The 21,239-nt window shown below is 29.4% G+C and overlaps 1 protein-coding gene across 1 annotated transcript in view; it reads right to left on the reverse strand.

Moving 5' to 3' along the window:
* The window catches only part of LOC111039842 (organic cation transporter protein), a 22,701-nt gene extending 3,091 nt beyond the window's left edge, over positions 1 to 19,610 (reverse strand). The window contains exons 1-6 of the mRNA XM_022323489.1: positions 19,425 to 19,610; positions 7,368 to 7,741; positions 4,884 to 4,987; positions 3,743 to 3,897; positions 2,528 to 2,696; positions 1,946 to 2,391 (exon numbers count right to left, since the gene is read on the reverse strand). Coding sequence (XP_022179181.1) covers positions 1,946 to 2,391; positions 2,528 to 2,696; positions 3,743 to 3,897; positions 4,884 to 4,987; positions 7,368 to 7,739 — 1,246 coding nt within the window. The 5' untranslated portion in view covers positions 7,740 to 7,741; positions 19,425 to 19,610. The remainder of the gene's footprint in view (positions 1 to 1,945; positions 2,392 to 2,527; positions 2,697 to 3,742; positions 3,898 to 4,883; positions 4,988 to 7,367; positions 7,742 to 19,424) is intronic.
* Between the last annotated feature and the right edge of the window lie 1,629 nt (positions 19,611 to 21,239).

The following is a 21,239-nucleotide window of genomic DNA, read 5'->3' on the forward strand; positions in this document are numbered from 1 at the left end:
AGATGCTAAAATAAAAATGCAATCTATAGTTTGTACTCCTCGAGAAACAAATAAACAAATAAATAAAAAAAAGTTTATACAAACCCAAATTACAAAATTAAAAAACAAGGAAATATCTAATTTTGATTTTGTAAAAATAATGAGTTTTAAAAATCTACCTATAACACTATAATCATTTATTATTTTATTGACTAAATATTGACATATATTAATTGTATTTTATATCTTTCTTATTGTAAACAATTTATTATTTTAATATTTGACTATTTATTAACTATTTATTGACATATATTAATTGTACTTCATATAGATATTTTTTATTGTAATTTGTAAGCAATTTTTTATTTGACTATTAATTGTTTGTGTATTTTTTTTAATTTCTAATTGAAAACAGTTTTTGTACCATCATCTTAAATGTATATTGAAAAATCAAAATAATTACAAATTTTGCTAATAAAATCATAAATAAAAATATTACTTCCAATAGTATTTAAAATATTAACCAAATACTTCATTTTATTAATTATAAGCTATTTTGTGAACCAATGTGTGTTTGGACGCAATCGGGATACTTATATTTGGGATAAAATACGACTACCTGAATTCGGGCCGCAATCGGGCAACTCCGCTTATCACGATGTCGTTTTTTTTATCAATATATCGACATTAAATTCGATTTGGGCATCCCTAATTGAATTTCACCTGTTGACCCGTGACCATCAAGTTTGACACAGACGAGTTGAACTTTAATACCGTCAGGAAAACAGAATAACCTTTGTTTACTTTATGTAACAGTACTATAGAATATTAGAACACTATAAGTACTAACCTAATGAGTATTGGGTAATTTTTTTCCAGTACCTAGATTTAGATTTAAATAAAATAATGTAACAAAAAAAATGTTGGTTCAACGGTTTGCCGATTGGGGAAATTGCTACTTTTGACTAACACCCCTTACCCGCTAACAATAAGTTAACCCTATTTGGTTGGACTGATTAAAGGGGGACCGAGTTAAGCTATTTACACATCAATAGGTTTTATTAGGATTATCAATGAATAATGATAGATTTCACTACCGCAGTAGTAACACCAAGTTTCTCTTTCAAGTACTGGTGTAGTTATGTAGATACTTAAGAACTTGGAAGTTGGAATTTCGCATAATATTTATTAATATTTTATGTACCCATTTAACCGGTGCTACAAAAAAAGTATTTGAGGTATTTGAAATACGTTGGTAACGGAAAATACGTGCGTGTAATATAATATACGAATAATAGTACCTATAGTAAGTATAGTCGCATGCAATTTCCACTATGTTCGAGAGTAAATCGTTTTGCCTATAGCCTCGTACAGCCGTATCATAATATAATCATCGAAGCATTTATCTCGTGGTCAAAACTGTTAGGTCCTTAGATAATTATACCTGTATAATTATTTCTATACACATGCTGCACGCTCATTTAAATACATAATATAACGATATATCGTAGTAACCATCTACAGAAAATTAAATGTATTAAGCCAAATAGTGTTTGTTTTAAGTTATATTATTATTTATTCTAGAATAGGTGCTTGATGAAGTGAGATAAAAGTTTAAATTTTAAACGATAACTCACACTGCTTGAGTAGGCAATTTTATAATAATAGATACTTAATATGGTATCAACATTGTAAGATACTCGGATGTAAAATTGTTTATGTGTTACGAACTTAATATTACATTACTTAACATCGTGCACCATTATTTTTGACTTTATATTATCTGAAAATATTTTTTTTTTTATATGTTACTAATAATATGTTTTAATGGTGCGATATGCCGATATACGTATATATTATTATAATATAGTCCGGACCTAGTCATCGTATGCACCTATGGATAAGTACTCATAGTACACCTATACGTAATTCATATATTAAGTATTATCATTGTCGAATCGCTCACTCTGAGGCAGGAACGTGATCAGTATGCAGGCCATGGCCGTCACCAGGTTGGCCGACAGCAGGGTGTTCCTCCGGCCGAACTTCTCCAACAGGTATATGCACAGGAACGCGCCGGGCAACTCGATAAGTCCAGACGACGCGACATTGACGAATATGTTGCCGCCGATCTCGCCCATGTACTGCGCCAGACCGTAGAAGCACAGCCCGCACACCATCCAATTGAAGAACACGGCCAGCGTCTTCTTCCGCAGGTTGGGCGTCCGGAAGAGGTCGAACAGATTGCCCTTGTTCTCTTCGGCGCCCTTTCCGGGCTGGCTGTTCATCAGCGACTTTTCGAACTCGCCGTCCAGCTTCCGGTTGTTCCGCGAGGCGCCCGTGGTCAGTATTTTCCGCGCCTGCTTTTCCTTGCCCATTGCCAACAGCCACCGCGGGCTTTCCGGTATTATCCTTGGCAACAAATTGTGGTATATAGGTGTTCATATAACTTATACATAGGTACCTACCTCCTACAAGTATCGCGATATCGGTGCTTACGCTCTGTGTTGCCGACAAAAAAATATAACACGTATAGACAGGTACTCACCACCAGTACGTGAAGAAAAACAGCGACGGCAGGGTAATAGCCAATTGAAACTGCCTCCAATTTCTAATGAAATACGAAATGAGCGCCATGCTCATGTGGCCCAAATTGAAAGGGATGTGATGCAAAGTGCTTACCACGGTTCGCCATTTCCCGCCTACAACTTCCATGGCTACAATTTATTTTTAAAAAAAAAATGATTTATTACTATTAGTTTTAATAATATTTATCAAAAATGATTGATTAGAGTACCTAGTTGATATATGCCAATCATTTATTTCGAATCGCTTTAAACTAATTGAATATAAGACAGAATACATGGCCTGCAGTTTTACACCAGTATCCATACAATTAATTTAGTACAAGTAAGTAGGTATACTTGGGGCATTATGCAAGGTGACCTAGACAATTGATTGACAAGACAATATTATGACAAAATAGGCCAGGTGGCAAGTTGGAATCAGCTAGTCTGTAGGTCTGCCATGTGATTATATTCTCGCTGATGATGACAAAAACCCTATTATTTTTAATATAGGCATGCATATTAACTTTAATGCTTGGACAATTCTATGATAAATTAACAAGTATAAAGTTTATATCAATCAGTTACGCTATTCAATAAAACTATTAAATGTTTCTAAACCAATCGTGGTTATTTAATGATTCGTTACTCTACATTTAAATTTAAGACCTTCAAATAATTTATTGAATAGATTAAAAATAAATGCACATTATTACGTTTATTGACTGTTTACAGTATTTATACCCCCACCACTATATAGGTACTTAAAAGTAAAAACAAAATATTCTAAACACTAGGTCAGAAGATTATAGATTTCCGGAACCTAAAAATAAATTATTATATTATGTGGTTTACCGCCGTCCATACAATTATTTGTTCTTTTTCTGTATTCATGGTCAATTACCCAAACAAATATTTATTTTTATTTTGCTATTAGTTATTACAAGGTTGGTTGCGTTGAGTTTTAATGGTACAAGAGACGAATGCACTATATTATTTTGTATTCAAATTATTTAAAAATGATTTTTATTTAATAATTCTTAAAAGTTAAAATATAATATATGTCATCAATAGTTAATTTATTCCGGAAAACTAAATTGCGGTGAGTAGGTATTGCAACTGCATTTTTAGTAAGCCAATTTTTATAACACGCTATATTCTAATTCTTATAAATAAAGTATATGCTTGATACTCACTTAAAACGAAGCTACTAATCATTAGACCTCCAATGGCTAACGCAGTCGCAAATCTAAGTGGCAGGAATAACTCGTACCAAGGAGCTAAAGATGTGCCGACCCCGGCAACGAGTAATAAGACAATAGCGAACATCATTGGTAATTTTCTACCATACCTAAGAACATTTAAGTGTTTTTATTACACACGTGCCGAACATCATTCTTTTTTTTTTAAGATACTAAATAAGCATTGCTATAATAAATATATTATTTGTTTAAGCTTATTCGACGCCGTTAAGACCCATTGCCCAAGAGGGAGAAAACTCCTAGTCTCGAGTGATCCATCGTTGCACACCTTTTTTCCATCCCTGATTCTTAGGAGGCAGGAGCTTAATATATTATTTTTGACTAGATCTAGTGTCTAGGTGTCACATCACCGTCGTCTTTGACGTCATCTTTGTCTTGTTCTATATCTGTATAACACATCGTGGCCTTGTCAACTATCCTGTTCTCCGCTTTCCACTCATGACTTGCCCAGCTAAGTCTCCGACATCATTTTAGAACACATATTGGGTTTATTGAATATTTCAACTAGTTCTATGTTATTTTCAGTGTTCCTTTATCTCATTATCTTTTAGGGCCGAATATTCTCCTTAATTATTATACATTAGCTATAGGTACCTATATTATATGCAGTACGTTGCCTTATATACATATCTAGATGTACTGCATACTGCAGCTGTAGCCTTATTAATGTATTTTGGTGTTTCTAGCCAAACAAAATGTATGAGTAAGTAATTAAAATTAAAAAAGTTATAACTTTTTGTTCTCCCTGTATAATGTAATTTTGCTTAAATGTCCGTTCAATATGTTTTTTTATGTGAGATACGGCTGAAAATTGTTATAACTAGCAAGGTTTGACTGTTTCAGTAATGTATTATTTCCAATTAAAACTAATTCACAACTTCACAATCACAAACATTGTAAATCGGATGTTTATAATTACTTGTTCTGATTTCTAAATAAAGCACAGTTACATGATTAATACTGTAAATTATTTATGCAGGCAAGTCGTGTAGTACAGTATATAACATATTATAGTACCTAATAATTTTTGTATACTTAAATAGGTAAGAGAATAAAATATAATAGGTATACGTACTTGTCAGAGAACATACCGAACAGCACGTTTCCAATGAGTACGCCCAACATGAACACCGACTGCGCGATGTTAGACAGTTGGAACCGGCCGCACACCAAGTCCCACTGTGGAACAATAACGAAAATCGAAATATATAATACTATTGTAAAATAAAAAAACCTACCCATATTGTCCAGAGACGATAATTGTGGCGACACAATCATACTATGTGAAACATTGTAAAACCGAAAAAAATAAACTTACAACAGTATTGATTTTGTATACGGTATACCTACGACTCTACGAGTAGTTAACGGCTTTCGACAATTTCTATCCCCTGACAATTTCCCCTCTGACCCTAATAGGTTTGTCACCCCTATCAGTCCCTATATGCAGTTATAAAAATTAAGAATATCAAATAACTTTTTAAGCTTTAACTTTCCGTTTTATATTTACCACCATATCTATATTTAAGTGAAATTTTTAAGGGATGACTTTTACTAAAGCCTTAGAGTTTAAATTTGGCATTGCCAAAACGACGACCCTATTGGCTTTTTAGTATGTTAATCCGCAATTGGTTGTCATATGTTTATTAAGTCCAAGACGAATAACTTACTCTCTTACTTTGAAGTTATTTTTTATTTGATTTGGAAAATTTTGCGAAGTCTAACCTAACCTTGACGACCCAAAATCTCGAATTTAAAGGAGACTACAGTTTTTTTTATTTCACATATACTCCTTGAAACTTGTGGGGAGTGTTTATAGCATTACAGGTTCGTTTTCAGCCCTTATATAGGTAGCCATAGGGTGGCTCATACGAGAATTTCATTTAGCTAACAGAAATCGAATATTTTTGGTTTGTATATTACAGGATGGCCATCATTAGTTACAGAAAATAAAAAAATAGTTATTGTGCAACCAATGGCAAACCAAAAATAATCAAAACGAATAGAAAAGAGATTTTTGTATAATCTATTAACTCAAAAACTACTCGATCTTAAAGATATCAGACTATTATTAAGATCATTTGCCGATAAAAGTCACATTATCACTTACCCATACGGCTAAACATAAAGGTATAATTCAATTTTCCTACAGCAAGAATTCTAGTTTTTGAAGTTTTATATTATTCATATTCGCCATACCACAACTACGGTAGTCGAATTGTAATTGGTAAATCTGGACTACCGACTATGATTATAAACACTCAACTTTTTATTGTAACTAATATAATATTTAGGTACCTACCTAATGTCTGAATGTAATTTACACAATATATTATCAATATTATTGAGTATATAATTACTAGGGCTAGGATTTTAATTACCCAAAAAACCTAAAAAAAATGACCTTAAAATAACCTAAAAATGAACTTAAAAAATGCCCAAAAGATAAAAAATGATTTTAAAATGTTATAAAAATGCATTATAATTATTAATTAATATTTCGGTAAAAAATTATTTAAATTATAATATTATAAAAAAATAGCAAAAAAAATGTTAATTTAGGATTTTCTTGATATGAATAATAAAGTTTGAAGTTTGGACTTATCATGCAACGGTCAGCTTAAAATTTTCTGAAAAAAACAACAAAAATACTATAAAATAAAAAATATATACGTATATTTTTTTTATTCTGAAAATTACGTTTAAATTGTATTGTTGCATTGGACAATCGGTAGCTCCTTCAAATTTTCAAATACAAATGACCGCCGATTATCTGCTAGCAATGTTTTGTAGCATGAAAAACTTTTATAGTACCTATCGGCTATCGAAGTTTATTGTTGTAATATATTAGTGGTTTTATTATCGATAACGAGTATTAACACACTACTACACACTGTACTCTCCACATCACTGTCATTTAATTTAACGATTAAGATAACTCGAGGTATCGAAGAGTATTCTCTATAGTCTATACTATCTCTATAATTGAAATATTGAATATGATATTATTTCTGTTATAAATTCAAAACTTTTATCGATAACATCTAGTGTAAATGAAAATGTATAAAAATATTACCTAGATTTCAAAAATGTATAAAAAATGCCCGTAAAATTGAAAAAATGACCTAAAAATGCTAAAAAATGACCCTAAATCCTTAAAAGTACAAAAAATGCAAAAAAAAGCAAAATAAAAACTATAAATTTGGACTCGAATATGACCAAATCACATTTTGTGCTTGAAAAGCTATGTCCTGTAAATCCTAAAAAAAAATGCAAAATCCTATACTATCCTAGCCCTAATAATTACATATTATTACATTAATACATGAACTGCATGTGTATGTACTTAGCACTACTTATATATGTACAAATTAAACGTCATTTAATATGTTACGGAGTCATCCGCACCACTTATGCACCCAAATCTCCTAGATTATTTTTTTCCTAATAGTCACTCCCATGAGTTTTTGGCTGGATGCACTGCATATGGGCTGCAGCTTGTTTGCAGACTTAGATAACTGCCGCAATCGATATTTTCGGTGTTTAACACTGTACCTACCTCCGTGATTATGGTCTCCTGAAACACGGACCTGTCGTAGATGAATTGGTGGCATGTTGCCACTTCGTTTGTGACCGGGTCGAGGGAACTACATCTGTCGGTCACGTTGAACAACGTTGTTGACTCGTTGCCGCCGTCGCACTTAAATGGCGTTCTGGCGGCCAAAAATATAATGGCCAACTGGTGCCAGGCGATCGGAAACTTCAACAGGGATAGAGCGAACGTGATCCAAAACTGCCACCAACCGAAATCACCCAGTGCCGCTTGCACGGGATCACTGCCTGACTTGACGACGGCCGACGACTGCTTGTTGAGGTCACGCTCTTTGTCGCCACAGCTCGAGTTTGATTGTGGTTGTTTCGCATTATCCATCGCTGAAAAATTGTAAGAAAACATGGATCGATATGAAGCAATAGTTGAAATAAGTGTATCTAGAAATTAAAAAATATTATAATCATATTCGACAATAACGAACAGAACCCTCCTCTTACATGCTTAATTTTCTTATTGTTGTTCCCTTCAATTATCACTTATCGGTGTATACTAGTATACAATTATAACACTGTATTTGACCTGATCAGTAACCATATTCAATGTCATATATTTTGTTGTATTTAAAATATTATATTACTTTCTAAAATTAGATCTTTTTTGATAGGTTTTTCTATTTCTTCTTCTCTTTTCAATACGTTATAACGTTATTAAGTGAATCATTTAGAGTTTTATATTTTTTTTAATAGCACTAAACAATAATTTATAATATAAATGAAAAAAAAACAAAAAAACCAATGTTTTCAAACTGATAACTTTAATTATATGTTGTTTTTTGCACTTTTTTATATGTTATCCAAATAGTAAAAATGCCAAGTTGTGGAATTTCGGTATGCAGTACGCCAGTACATTTTTAAGACATGCTGTATGCTTGTGTAATAATCATAATGTAGGTACGATATACACAATATTTCACATTTTCCATAACATATTTTTAATAAAATCATATCATTTAAGTACAGTAATCACGAGTACATATACTGTAGTATAAAACACAATGACTATTCAAATCACTAGGACATTATAAGAAAATTATTATTGTTTTGAATACATACCTACTTGATATTATACGAGACGAGAGGATATTCAATGTTACTTTAAACTTCACTTTAATAGTTTAATGTCAGAGTTCTTATATAGATTATATAGGAATATTTGACACTTTTATCGATTTCTTGACACGAGTCATCAAGATATATACACACTACACAGATAGTGTGCGGAATCATTAATACTACTTTTCTGAAAACGGTTAAGGTCAATGTTATAGGTAAATTTAAATGTTAAAATCGTAACAATATACCATCCATTATTAAATAAATTATTCATAATAATGTATATAAATTAATTACATTTTATATACATGATTAAAATTAAATGTTTCCAATCATTGTTTCCTTCATAAGGAAATACCCTTGGCGTGGTTCTGAATAAAACGTTCGTGTCAGTGTACTGAGTACCTAAGCATTAACTAATAATACGTAAAACTGTCAATAATATATTAATATTATAGTTTATAATTAATTAAACAAAGTATAATATAAAATTATAAGGATTAACAATTCTATTTTTATCGTATACATATGTTACTGTATACATTCATTAATAGCTAATACTATATTATTGTTAAAATTCGTATACCATTTATGGCAACAAATTTAGGTAAAAAAAAAATACTAACATTCAATATTACAATTTTAGAAGTTAAGTTCGTGATAGGTACATAATATATTTTATTCATTACTCCTATTTATACACATTATTTAATACCAATTATGTATTTATGTCATTACTTAAAATATTAAAACATTTACATACACTCGTAGTGTTTGTGAATAATATACCTAGTTAAATCTTCTTCTTATATTAACTCCAAGCTGTAAAAATGATTTTTGTACTCTCATTTTGTTCCGTAGCTTACCTATAAGCTTATTATAATTTATAACCACGTATACGTTACGTATACAACATATATGTGGTCTTTATTAAGTTATCGTCTGTGCATGGTAACTACTGTGTTTAGGGTGCAAAACTAGTGTATTATGTTTACTACCACAGTCACAGCTCATAAAGTTATAGATTATAAATGTATTAATAATACTATTTGAATAAAAAATGAATTACTTTGGTTATATAAATTTATATTAATAATTTATTTAAGTTAAAAAATGTCCTTACCAATTACTATAGAGTATATGTACTATGTGCTGTAATACTATAGGTATGTGTACAATAAGCAAATTTGTTTGAGCTATAATTATAGTATCCACTAATAACAAAAATAAATTTGTAAGCGAATTAATATTGAACATTGTTATTTGTTATGCTAACATTGCTAGCTATTGAGTGAGCTGTACCCATAAATAACATTGGTGACTGCTTACAACGATGTTTTATAAAAAGAAAAAGTGGATATATGCAATGTGCTTACTAGAAGGAGGGTTACAACTAGAGTGAAAAAATCAAGTGCCTTATTCTATCAAAAAGATGTTCTGGCTCTGGTATTACTATATTATAGTAATTTACCTTTCAAATATGTATGTCGTATGATATATATATAAAAAAGAATATTAAGCTTGTTAAAACTAAGTTAATATATTATATTTATGTTCATTTAAGTATACCTATTCTATATCATAAGTCAAGGTTTTCTACAGTCAACATATTGTTATATCAATCTCTACAACATCCTCAAATTAGGTAATTCGTAAAAGAGTAAAAAAGACAGTTTCATAATATTTTTTTTTATAAGATCAACTTTTGTATTATTAATTATAACAATAATATTAATGTTACTGTAAAATATAATGTCTTGAGGTCTTGTTGTTTACTCCCACATACATCTATGATCTGCCTATTTGAATTCCAACGTAATCAATTACATTTTATTTTCCGTATTATTATAAACAGTATAGTTAATAGTTATTAATTATTGTATATTACATTTAATATAGCTTATGCACCTATCATATGAAATTACTTTTTCCTTCTTACCTAAACGTCAATTTTAAAATACGTTGTCAAACGTGATTTTTTTGTCTATATGTTCTTTAAATTGCATAATCTTTTTTAAAATTTATTTTGAGTTGAGAAAAAATTCATTCAAATATAAACTTATTTATTTAATATCAAATAAATTACATCGTATGCGAATCTCGAATGTAATAGTGAAAGGAGCAAAATACGCATTAGTCATTTGGGTTTTATGCAAACATCAACAAAATCACATCTAGTGTAGAAAACTACAGTAACAACTACCACTATAACCAAGTTGATGATGATTGTATATTATTTTATATTTTATCCATCCAACTTAAATAGGTATCAACTAAATAGGTAGGCACTAATGTAATTTGAATAGATATTACCGGTCAACCATTTTAATGAAAGACAATCATTATTTCAAAATCTATTAAAGTTTATAAAAATATTTTTTTACATAATTGTAAGTCGTTGAAAATAATTTTTTCTAAAAAAGTATATATTTACGTGCATTTACAATTTCATATTCCAAACCAAAATATTTACTAGAGTACCTAACTGACATTTTGAATGAGTATCTTATGATTATGAGTAATTTTAAATATTTACATTTTAGTTGAGCATAGTGGAGTGGTACCTACAAAGAGGTAGGTACCTCACAAAATGTTGGTCCACTGCTCCACTCATCTAAATGTTAAATAGGTACTCATCAAGTCGCTATAATTAATAAATTTCTCGTCCGAAATTTAATTTTTGAGTATCGAAGTACTGCGAATAATATTCTACTTAGAAATATGAGATTAAAAATCTATGTTGTCAAAGAGTAAAAAAAAAATAGAAAATATAATTTTTCCCCAAATTACTGTCTTGTAACGATTTAAAATTATACAAAATAAATATTTTCAAAAACCTTATAAATAGTATTTTTTGAAATAATTAGTATTTTAATATCAATTGATCATATGTAGGTCAATAGTAATATGTGGGTATACAAGTAATACCAAATAAATAAATAAATATTAGAATGTGTAATTATTGACTATTGTACGTAGTATAGGTACACTACCGTCTACTTACACACACTATCAAAGTGTTAACACAATTTACAGTAATATACGTAGGACAAACTAAGTAAAGTATTTAAGGACCTAGATATTATGTATGTGTTACAGTTGTAGAATCGATTTAAAACGACAAATCAATACTATAGCAAACAAAATTCGGATTGTTAATTATTTTTATATGCAAGTAAACTTTGTTCGTGAATGTGATTAGGTAGGTACTCTGAACGTATTTTAATGGTAGATGCCTATTTTGTATAGTATTTACTTAAACTAACTGAATAAGACGTATAATACTATGAATTATAATAGGATTTAGTTTTGTTCACAATACATGATTTATATGAATTTCTTTAAGTCTTAATGTCTTATAATACTCGTATGGATCTACGAGATTTGAAATTTTATATCGTTTATTGTATCGACGATAGGTAATAGACAATAGTCTAAATAGTCCAAATATTACTTTATTTTTTTATTATGTATGTGTTAGACTATAATATAAACAGATCTATCGAGGATCGAGCTGATTTAACAATACGCAATATGATTTGTATAGTTTTGTTTATGATTTGATTATAATGTGTATGTGTAGCTAATATATAGGTACCTACCGGCGACCAACATACACGCACATCTACAGAAGGTTCAATTAGTTGAACCAAGCAATTTATCCTACGTAATTCGTAGGTACATGCTTACAACTAAAGAATTTAAGTTAATTAATATGTTCTTACCATAAAAATATATCACAGTTGTATAAGGATGACATTGCATATTTGCATTAGTCTGAATATTTAGTTTAGAGTACCTAATACTAAGGCAAACCAACTACATCGAATCAAGCATGCACCTGCTCTGTACATATGACAAAAGAGGCGCAAAATGTTTTAAATAGTTGATTGCAAAATGTAACTTATGTATTTTTATTTTTTTCAAATCACATTTCAATAATTATCACGTTGGCTCAATATCACCTAACCGATAGCCCCGAGTGTTGTATTCCATTGTATCGTGAAAGTAAGAGCGCATATTACAATAAAACAATACATTCAAACATTTCAAACACATCCTCATATTATACTCAGTATATCTACCAACTGTACTTATTATATACATTACACATTTATACATTATACAGTATACACTATACACTCATGCGTATTATATACATATAGATTTGTATTATTCCTATATGGAATTCTCTTGCGTAAAGTCTTTACATTGAATACCCGTCCATCATTCACACAGAAAATACGTGAACTGCGTTACATTCGAACTGTGCATTATAAGATATCGGTAAAGGTAGTTTACGAATGTACACAACTCACATGGATACCTACATAATATTCTTTGACAACGCGCGAAATTCTCGAGTTAATTTTGTTAAATGAATAAGTACAATATGTTATGCGTTCGAAATCGAGTAAGAAAATTATGAAAATATGGTCTTTATAATAGTATGGCCGTATAGTATACACTATAATATATTACCTGCTTAAAAGGTTTACGATTTAAAAATTACATCATCCATACGTTGCAGTTATCGTAAAAGAACTATTTCCTGCAAAATTATTTATCAAATCATAAAAGTTTAACAACAATGTGGGTAACTTTGAATGAAACTGTAATCTTTTAAAAACAATTTACAAAACGCATGTTAAAATGTATTTGTATTCAACCATTTTACACACATACAAAATGAAAATATTAGCTTAATAACAGTAGCCAATAGTCATAACATAATTTATATAATATTGTCTAAAATGTAGTTTAGTATATGCACTAATTATCACTTATAGCATTCACATGTCAGAATTTATTAATTTTAATAAGGAATTTCAGTTACTGCCTACTGGCTATTGAAAAGCTATAATTGATCAAGTTGGTAAGTACTAAGTGCTAGGTAGTAGGTACCTATTTAATAAGTACCTATACCTATTTACTTACATGAAAAATCAACCTAGTGTATAGCTACATTCGAATAACGGAATATTAACCGATATTTATATAGTATATCATTTTATTTCGTGGGGATAAGTAACAAATTATTTAAATTTAACTATAGTGCCATAAATATACTGGTTTCTTAGTCCAACAAAAATAATTGTTAAATGATATTTAGACGGAAAATTAATCATTTTTATACACATTAAACACATTTCATAGGAATGTACATAGCCTATAGCCGACGGTATAACGAATGAATAAAATAACCAAATTATACATACTATTAAATTTAAATCTGGCGTTTTTCCAGCGTGCAACTTGAACTACATAAATTAGACTCTCCGTGACTCCGTCTATACCTAATATTATATTTGACGTGCACTAAGTGAGTGAGCTCACCACAAGACATTGCTAGCGTAATATAAGAAAAAAAGAACTTAAATAGAGCATTATTATTATTTCTATCGGTTTTCTTTTGAAACGTCGAATTAATTTGCTAAATTTAAGATTTTCAAGGTTTTGAGAAATACGTTCAATAAAAAAAACCAACAACGACAACAAAAACAAGCAACAAAACTATATAATAATAATAATAATAATAATATACTATCTATATTACGTATTATGTATATTATTCATAAATATATATATATATTAAATAGGCAGCAAACAGATAATGTAAACCGGCACGATGTGTGTGTACGTATAATAAACGAAAACCGCATAAAAGATCGCGTCCTGTGTAATAATATGGATTATGTTTCATACCTAATATATAGTGTTAAATATATTATAATATGTATACGTATTTAAGGGATACGCCGCAATAGGTATATGTATTAGACCATGTATGTGTGTTTATATAAAATTATATATATATATAATATACGTGACAAAAAGACGCGTAGGTACAACAAAAATATTAAATAATAGAGTTATACAAGTTACCTACAACAGACCTTGTTATAGGTACACACACATACACACTCTTATTTTCTCGGGATCACATTGAAATTTTCATCAGTGTTTGTGGAACATAATATATTATAATGTGGTACTCACACACGTGTACATTATTGTACAATGCAGGAGCATTATTAATTTTTTCCGACCTTGGACACAATATTTTTGTATAATTTATTTTATTAATCAGTGTTATATAGAACTGAATAAACATAAAATTCAATTGTTTTACTCTGTAGACATAATAACAATAATGATAATATTATGATCCTAAATAGGTCATTTGCCACCCGAACAACTTTGCGCACCCTTCGGCAGGATTGCGCAATGTTGACATCAGAAATTCAGAAATATTATTTTAGATAAAGGTTAAAATATATAAGTATACCTATGAGAAATTAATATAATATCTAACATGAGTGTAAAATTTTGAATGTTAAACACGACACAATATGCATATTTTCATTACATTTAATAATATTTAGACAAAAATGTAATGATATCAATTATATAATTAATAGTCAGAAAATAATCCACTTATTAGCATAACAATCATTTTCTTCTCGTGTTATTTTCATAATAACTATTTAATAATATTAATTATATTAACAATTCAAAAATACCTACATTTAATTTAACCTGCTTTACTATAATATTTTAGTCATACACATAAAAAACACTGTGTTTGTGTGGTTCACGTACCACTATTGCAAAATATCAACCATTGAAATTTTAGAGGATATAAAAATGACCTGGTAGCATGCAAGAGATACAATTAATTTTATTGTAATATAAAAATAAAGGCAATATACTTCTTAATGGGATTTTCGAAAAATATATTTAGATAAGTATTAGGTTAAGTATAGCAGATGTATAAGTTATTTTTTTTTAATAGTGCACTTAGTTACAAACATTTTGAGGGCAGTGGCGGCACAGGTACATGGTCAAGTGGCCTCTCTACTTTCGCATTAGAAGTAACGTAGCAGGTGGGTCACTGTAATGGATGTATTCAGTTTAAATTAAATGATATAAAATCATTGTACATGAAAAACGATTCTAAGAGAAAACCGTCTTTGAGCCTATACATTACTAAGTATATTCTATAATATTATTGATATTAAAGTAATTTATTGAATATTAACTTGAATTAAATTTGAAAATACCATTGCGTGTATAAACTATAATAATATACTTTAAAAGTCTAAAGTAACTAAGAATAATATTTTTAAATTACAACACAATAAATAAAACTGTAATTCTTTGATTAAATATCAAATTTTGTCCGAATTTGAACTTCTATAAAAAAAATATCTGTGCAAAAAAATTGCGTTTAGATTTTTTTAGATTTTTTGGTTACAGTGTGAACTATTTATGAGAAGAAAAGGGTACCTATTATAGTTGTAAAAATTGGACATATAATTTGCAACATTTCATGATTTTGATGAATTTTGAAGTTTAAAATGTTTAAATACTTATAAATAAAATCGTGCCTATATATATTTAATATTTTTGAACCGCTATTATAAGAACTAACGAGAAACACAAGGTTTCTCTTATATATACATATATGGTACCTTATTACTATTAAATTTTCAAGCTTTTCGTCCTGGCAAAAAAATTTGATCGATATTTATAGAATATTTTTTAAATGTAGGCAAATAGCTCAAAAAGAGCAAAAATAATTTTAAAATGTTATAATGCATACACAATTATGAAATTAACATTTATGGAAAATGTTTAGATATTTACAGTAAGTTATTCGTTTTTAAATAACAAAAAAATAAAAAAAATGATTCGATGAAAAATTGTAAATTAGTGGTTGATTATCCAATGCCATAAACTATAAACATTTAAATTTGAACTTCAAACACTCATAAAAAAATGTATGTGATTTTACGCTCAACTATTATTTTTGATTACATTAGTTTGTAATACAAAGTTTAAATAAACTAAAATAAAAAATTACAATAACTACAACTTATAAAGAACTTTGTATGATATAAGTAGTTAAACAAGTTTTTAATCAATCGAAAAATATTTTAACGACATTATTGTCAAAAAAAAATGCTCATGCTCTTCTTCACCCGAATAGCTCAAAAAGAGTCAAAATATTTTTACAAATTTTGCTATGACATTGTATGGAAATCTTTTATATAAACATTCGATGGAAATTGAGAGTATCTACGGTTATTCCAACTTAATCATATTTGAGTTACACCTAAATAATAAAATCAATTTGGTCGATAACTGGTTTTGCCTAGAATCGTAATTCTTAGCCAATGCCTATAAATAGCTTTAACCATGTTCAAAATTGTTGCCCAATATATCAATTATAATATCTTTGATAATATATTGACACTCCTCTATAGGTTTTAATCTTCATCCCTGTGGGTAGCTAATGTCCGTCCTCCAATATTTGTTTATTATTTTTATTTTTTTGTTGGTTTTTTTTATGGCGTTCGAGCGCTGGACATAAATGACGGGCATCGAAATTGACTCTTCGCACGCCCGGACAATGTTCAGTGATGTATCGGGCACGCGGCTTATTATATTAATATGTGTGCTAATGTGCCATACGAGTAAAAGTCTTTCAAAAAATCGCATTAGGTTAAACAGTTTTAGTCGGCGCGAGCAATATACTATATATATGCATAGGTATACACTCTGTCTACTAGACGTATATATTGTAAGAAGTGCCCACACGGATAATATTAATCGATACACGGTGAATAATAAATTAACGGTCTAATAGTTTAATAGATTAATGGATAGGTATGGCCAGTCAATATATGATCGCGGGTATCTACTACCTATTATATAATAGGTACCTAGTACCACCTACTTATATATTATTTTATTTCAGGTAAATTTTACGATAATATAGGTATACTCCGTATATACTCACGTATTACATGTTATTAACTTATTATAATGAATACCGGATTTAACATAACATTTACATACACACAATATACATGTATTATGATATACGTTTAACCGTATACGTAGTAGGTATAAAGTGAAACTCATCTTGTAACTATGGTGAAAAACCCAAGAAAGAGCTGGCAAATAACTTTAATGTGTTGTCGACAGAATTTGTTTGTTGTGAAAGAATATATTTTCTGCGCCACCCGGGGCCGTGTAGTGTACACTTTTGGTCGTGTATATTTTGGTAATAAATTTGACGGGTGGAAGTCCTTCGAATATAAAATTATGATTTTAAATATTTTAAATATATTGAAAATAATTTAGAGAGATAGATAAACATGGCATTACAATACTTAGGTTAAATATACGGCTATATATACTAAGTAAAAAATACTTAAATTCAGAATATTTTTAAGATTTTATACTTATGGATTTATACATAGGTACGTTTTTTTTTTTTTTATTTAAAATATAATTACAATCTATACAACAATTTAGTACAATAAGTAATTTGGATATAGTATTTACATATCGAGAACAACAGATGGGGGAGGGCACTCAGTAGTGCCACCCGAAATATATAGGTACCTACGTATTATTATATTATGTTTTCGGGTTAATTATTTACGTCTTCACATACTTTAACTTATATCTCTATTTGTATTCTTAGGTAAAAAAGATGATTTTACTCATATCATAGAATATAGATTAGATTAATTTAATAATCAATTAACACAAAGTATAACTGCGGGTTAAAATAGGTAATACAATATCTACCAACTTCTAGAAATCATTAGTTAACAATTATTTAGTTTGAGAAAATAATAAATAAAATATTTAAAATGTTGTATTTTTGGTACAGAATTCGATGATAAAAGCACAGACGTTAAGAATTGTTAAAGGGGCGGCTCCAGGAGGGGCTAGAGGCCTCGCCCCCCAAGCATGTATTCTAAAAAATTATTTATTGTTAAAAACAAAATTTAAAAAAAACATATTATAATATCAAAAGTTTTCTGAAAATTATGACTTGGTTTCTCCTCTCCCTCCCCCCCTAACACGTCTCTGGAGATGCCCTTGAATTGTTGTTCGTAGAAAAGGTAATATAAGAGGATAATATGATCCAACCATGTAATATCTCAGGTACTTATGTAAACAACAATAATTGTCAGCAACTCCATTTGTTTAATACTTTTTAATAATAAATAATATAGGTAACTTTTATAAAATAGACATTATTACATTAATATTTAATGCAAATTGTGCAATTTATGTAAGTAAAAAAGTGTACTGGTATGCTATTAAACTATTTCTAGGATTTGTATGCAATACAAAATGATGAAAAATGCATTTTACTTTTTAAAATACCCAAACATATATGCAAAAAAGTTTAGTTCTATATTTCTATCAAATATTAAATAGTTATTACTTGTTATACGAATAATTGGACGCAAATAAAGTAGCAAAATATTTTACATCAATATTGAAAGTTCTGCAACAATAATTTTTATAGTCAGCACCTTCGCTTTGAACTGAGGCATTCTTAAAAATTGTTTATTTAAATATTACAATAAATGTCACGCACAAAATATAAAATTTTTACAGAAAACACGAGTCCACAAGTCTACTAAGATAAAATGTTATCTTTTATTCATTGTAACCAACCATGTCCGTTTATAAATAGTATACATTTAAGAAAAATAAAACAATAATCGCTGATTTTCATTAGATAAAAACTATTTTTTAAATAATTTTTTTCAAACAATTATTAAAAAACTCTGAGTATGCGACTATCTATGCATGTACTTCGATCAAAATATTTAAAAAAATAAGCAGAGTAAAAATTGTTCTATTCAATCGGACAACCAATGTATATGACAATTAAAGGGTAAAAATCTGCAACTAATGTATATAGAAATCCTAAGCCTACTAATAGCTTCAGTTGTGGTGGCGTTTTTGCAACCTATAAATTATTAATTATTAATCCCCCCTCCCCCCCAACAAAATTGGACAGTTATTGGCCACTTGGGTACATAAATATTTGTCATGCCAAATGCGTATAGTAAAAAATTTCACATAAATTGTATTATTATACTAATTATTATTGTTTTAACGTCATGCTCACTGGTGATATGCAGGATCGCGATAATATTATTAAATTTGAGAGATGTTCTATCGGCTCAGCTGCACATGTCTGGCGGTGATGTCTCTCGGAAGTCGGTGGCGTCGGTGGCGGCAGTGGCGGTCCGTCGTCAAACGGAGGCGCGAGCACAATAAACACGCGACCGCAGAGAAATTGACGGGATCCGTGCAGACCGCGACGCGCGGGTGACCTAGCCGGGCAATTTGTTTTCAAAGCGTCTTTACCTGAGTGCGCGTCGGGTGGGTGGGAGCAGGAACGTGCGATTATTGTCACATGCCGCTGCCGGCACTTTCGTCGGCGATATTATAATATTTACATTGTTACTTATTATTATATTATTATTATTAACAATATAATATGATGTGTCGTGCCTCGCAGACGCTCTTTATTACGCGTCATCGCGACGACACTCGCTCGCGGATAATTCTGTTCAATTTGGTCCAATCAGTTTATAGCCGCACAGATACACTCTCGAATTCAAGGTCTTTTTACGTTCATTTAAATATTATTAAATGTATAATATATAAAATAAATTATGTCATCATCGGATAGGTTTAATATATAAATATAATATAATATAATATAATATGTCCGTCTATAAACCTACGTATAATATAATATTGAAAATATGCGTGTTATGTATTTAATATGCTCTTTATTGGGCCACCGAAATTTTCAAGTGCCTATCCCTGTATAGACTGTGAGGAGTGCCTAAAATTATGAACAACGGAAGATTAATTCAATAGAATTAAAACCGTCACAACTTTTAAAGTATACATTTTTGAAAATAAAAATTCTAATTAAAATATGGTCTGATAAAGTGCATGAAAGCAAAAAAAAATCGTAATGATAATAATATTCTTCTTTTAATTGGTAATATTGTTTTGAAATTTGAGTTTAAGATCAGGGTGTGCACACCATGAGCTTAGGGTTTATTCGGAAAGAATATCTTCACTTCATGGTTGTAGATCGTCAGTTTGTCGTTTGCACATCATTAAACGCACTGCTAAAAAATTGGTTTGTCAAATGTTGCACATTGTACGTTTGTAGGATATATAACACATAGTGTCAGTAACACAACCGGATAACACACCAGTAATAAAATAAGAGTATCTCTTTATTCAATTGATTTGTTTGAATATATCTCAGGTTCAAAAATATTGGAATTAAAAAATAATTATATTGTAAATTATTTGAATTAAAAATTTAAATGATTTTATAATTTTTTCCAGAAATATAAAGAAAGACCAATTAACGCGAATCTCGTTAAAATAAGATATCCATAAATTTTTGTTTATTAATAAATTGTTTATACGACAATTTATCATATTTTGCTACTTGTTTGTAAATGTAAATAATGACCACTATAGGATAATTCCATTTTATTTTTAAAGTTTTACAATTTTTTTTTATAACAATAGTAGATGGCGATGATCAATTGGTTTCTAAAAAAGGTCATTTGTAACAATAGGTATGCGCAATAACTTCCTACGTCCTAGTTAGATAGTACGTATTATCATCTATTATAGGTATTCATATAAATTATTAAACTACATGTAACAGGTGCAGGTGCTGATTGTTGAGCACTAAGCACTGAGCACTCATTGAAATCATTATTTTCTTGTGCAACATAATTTGCCTTTTTGAAAATCCAACACCAATAACTCTATATTTTATACAATATTGTACTGTTCTTAATTTGAAAAAATGTAATTAATTTATTTGAGATCATGCATCTATTAATTAAGAACTGATAATTTTATAATATTATAGGGCCAATCCCTTGGAAATTTCAAG

The sequence above is a fragment of the Myzus persicae genome, unplaced genomic scaffold (genome assembly GCF_001856785.1).
Source record: "Myzus persicae strain clone G006 unplaced genomic scaffold, MPER_G0061.0, whole genome shotgun sequence".
NCBI lineage: Eukaryota > Metazoa > Arthropoda > Insecta > Hemiptera > Aphididae > Myzus > Myzus persicae.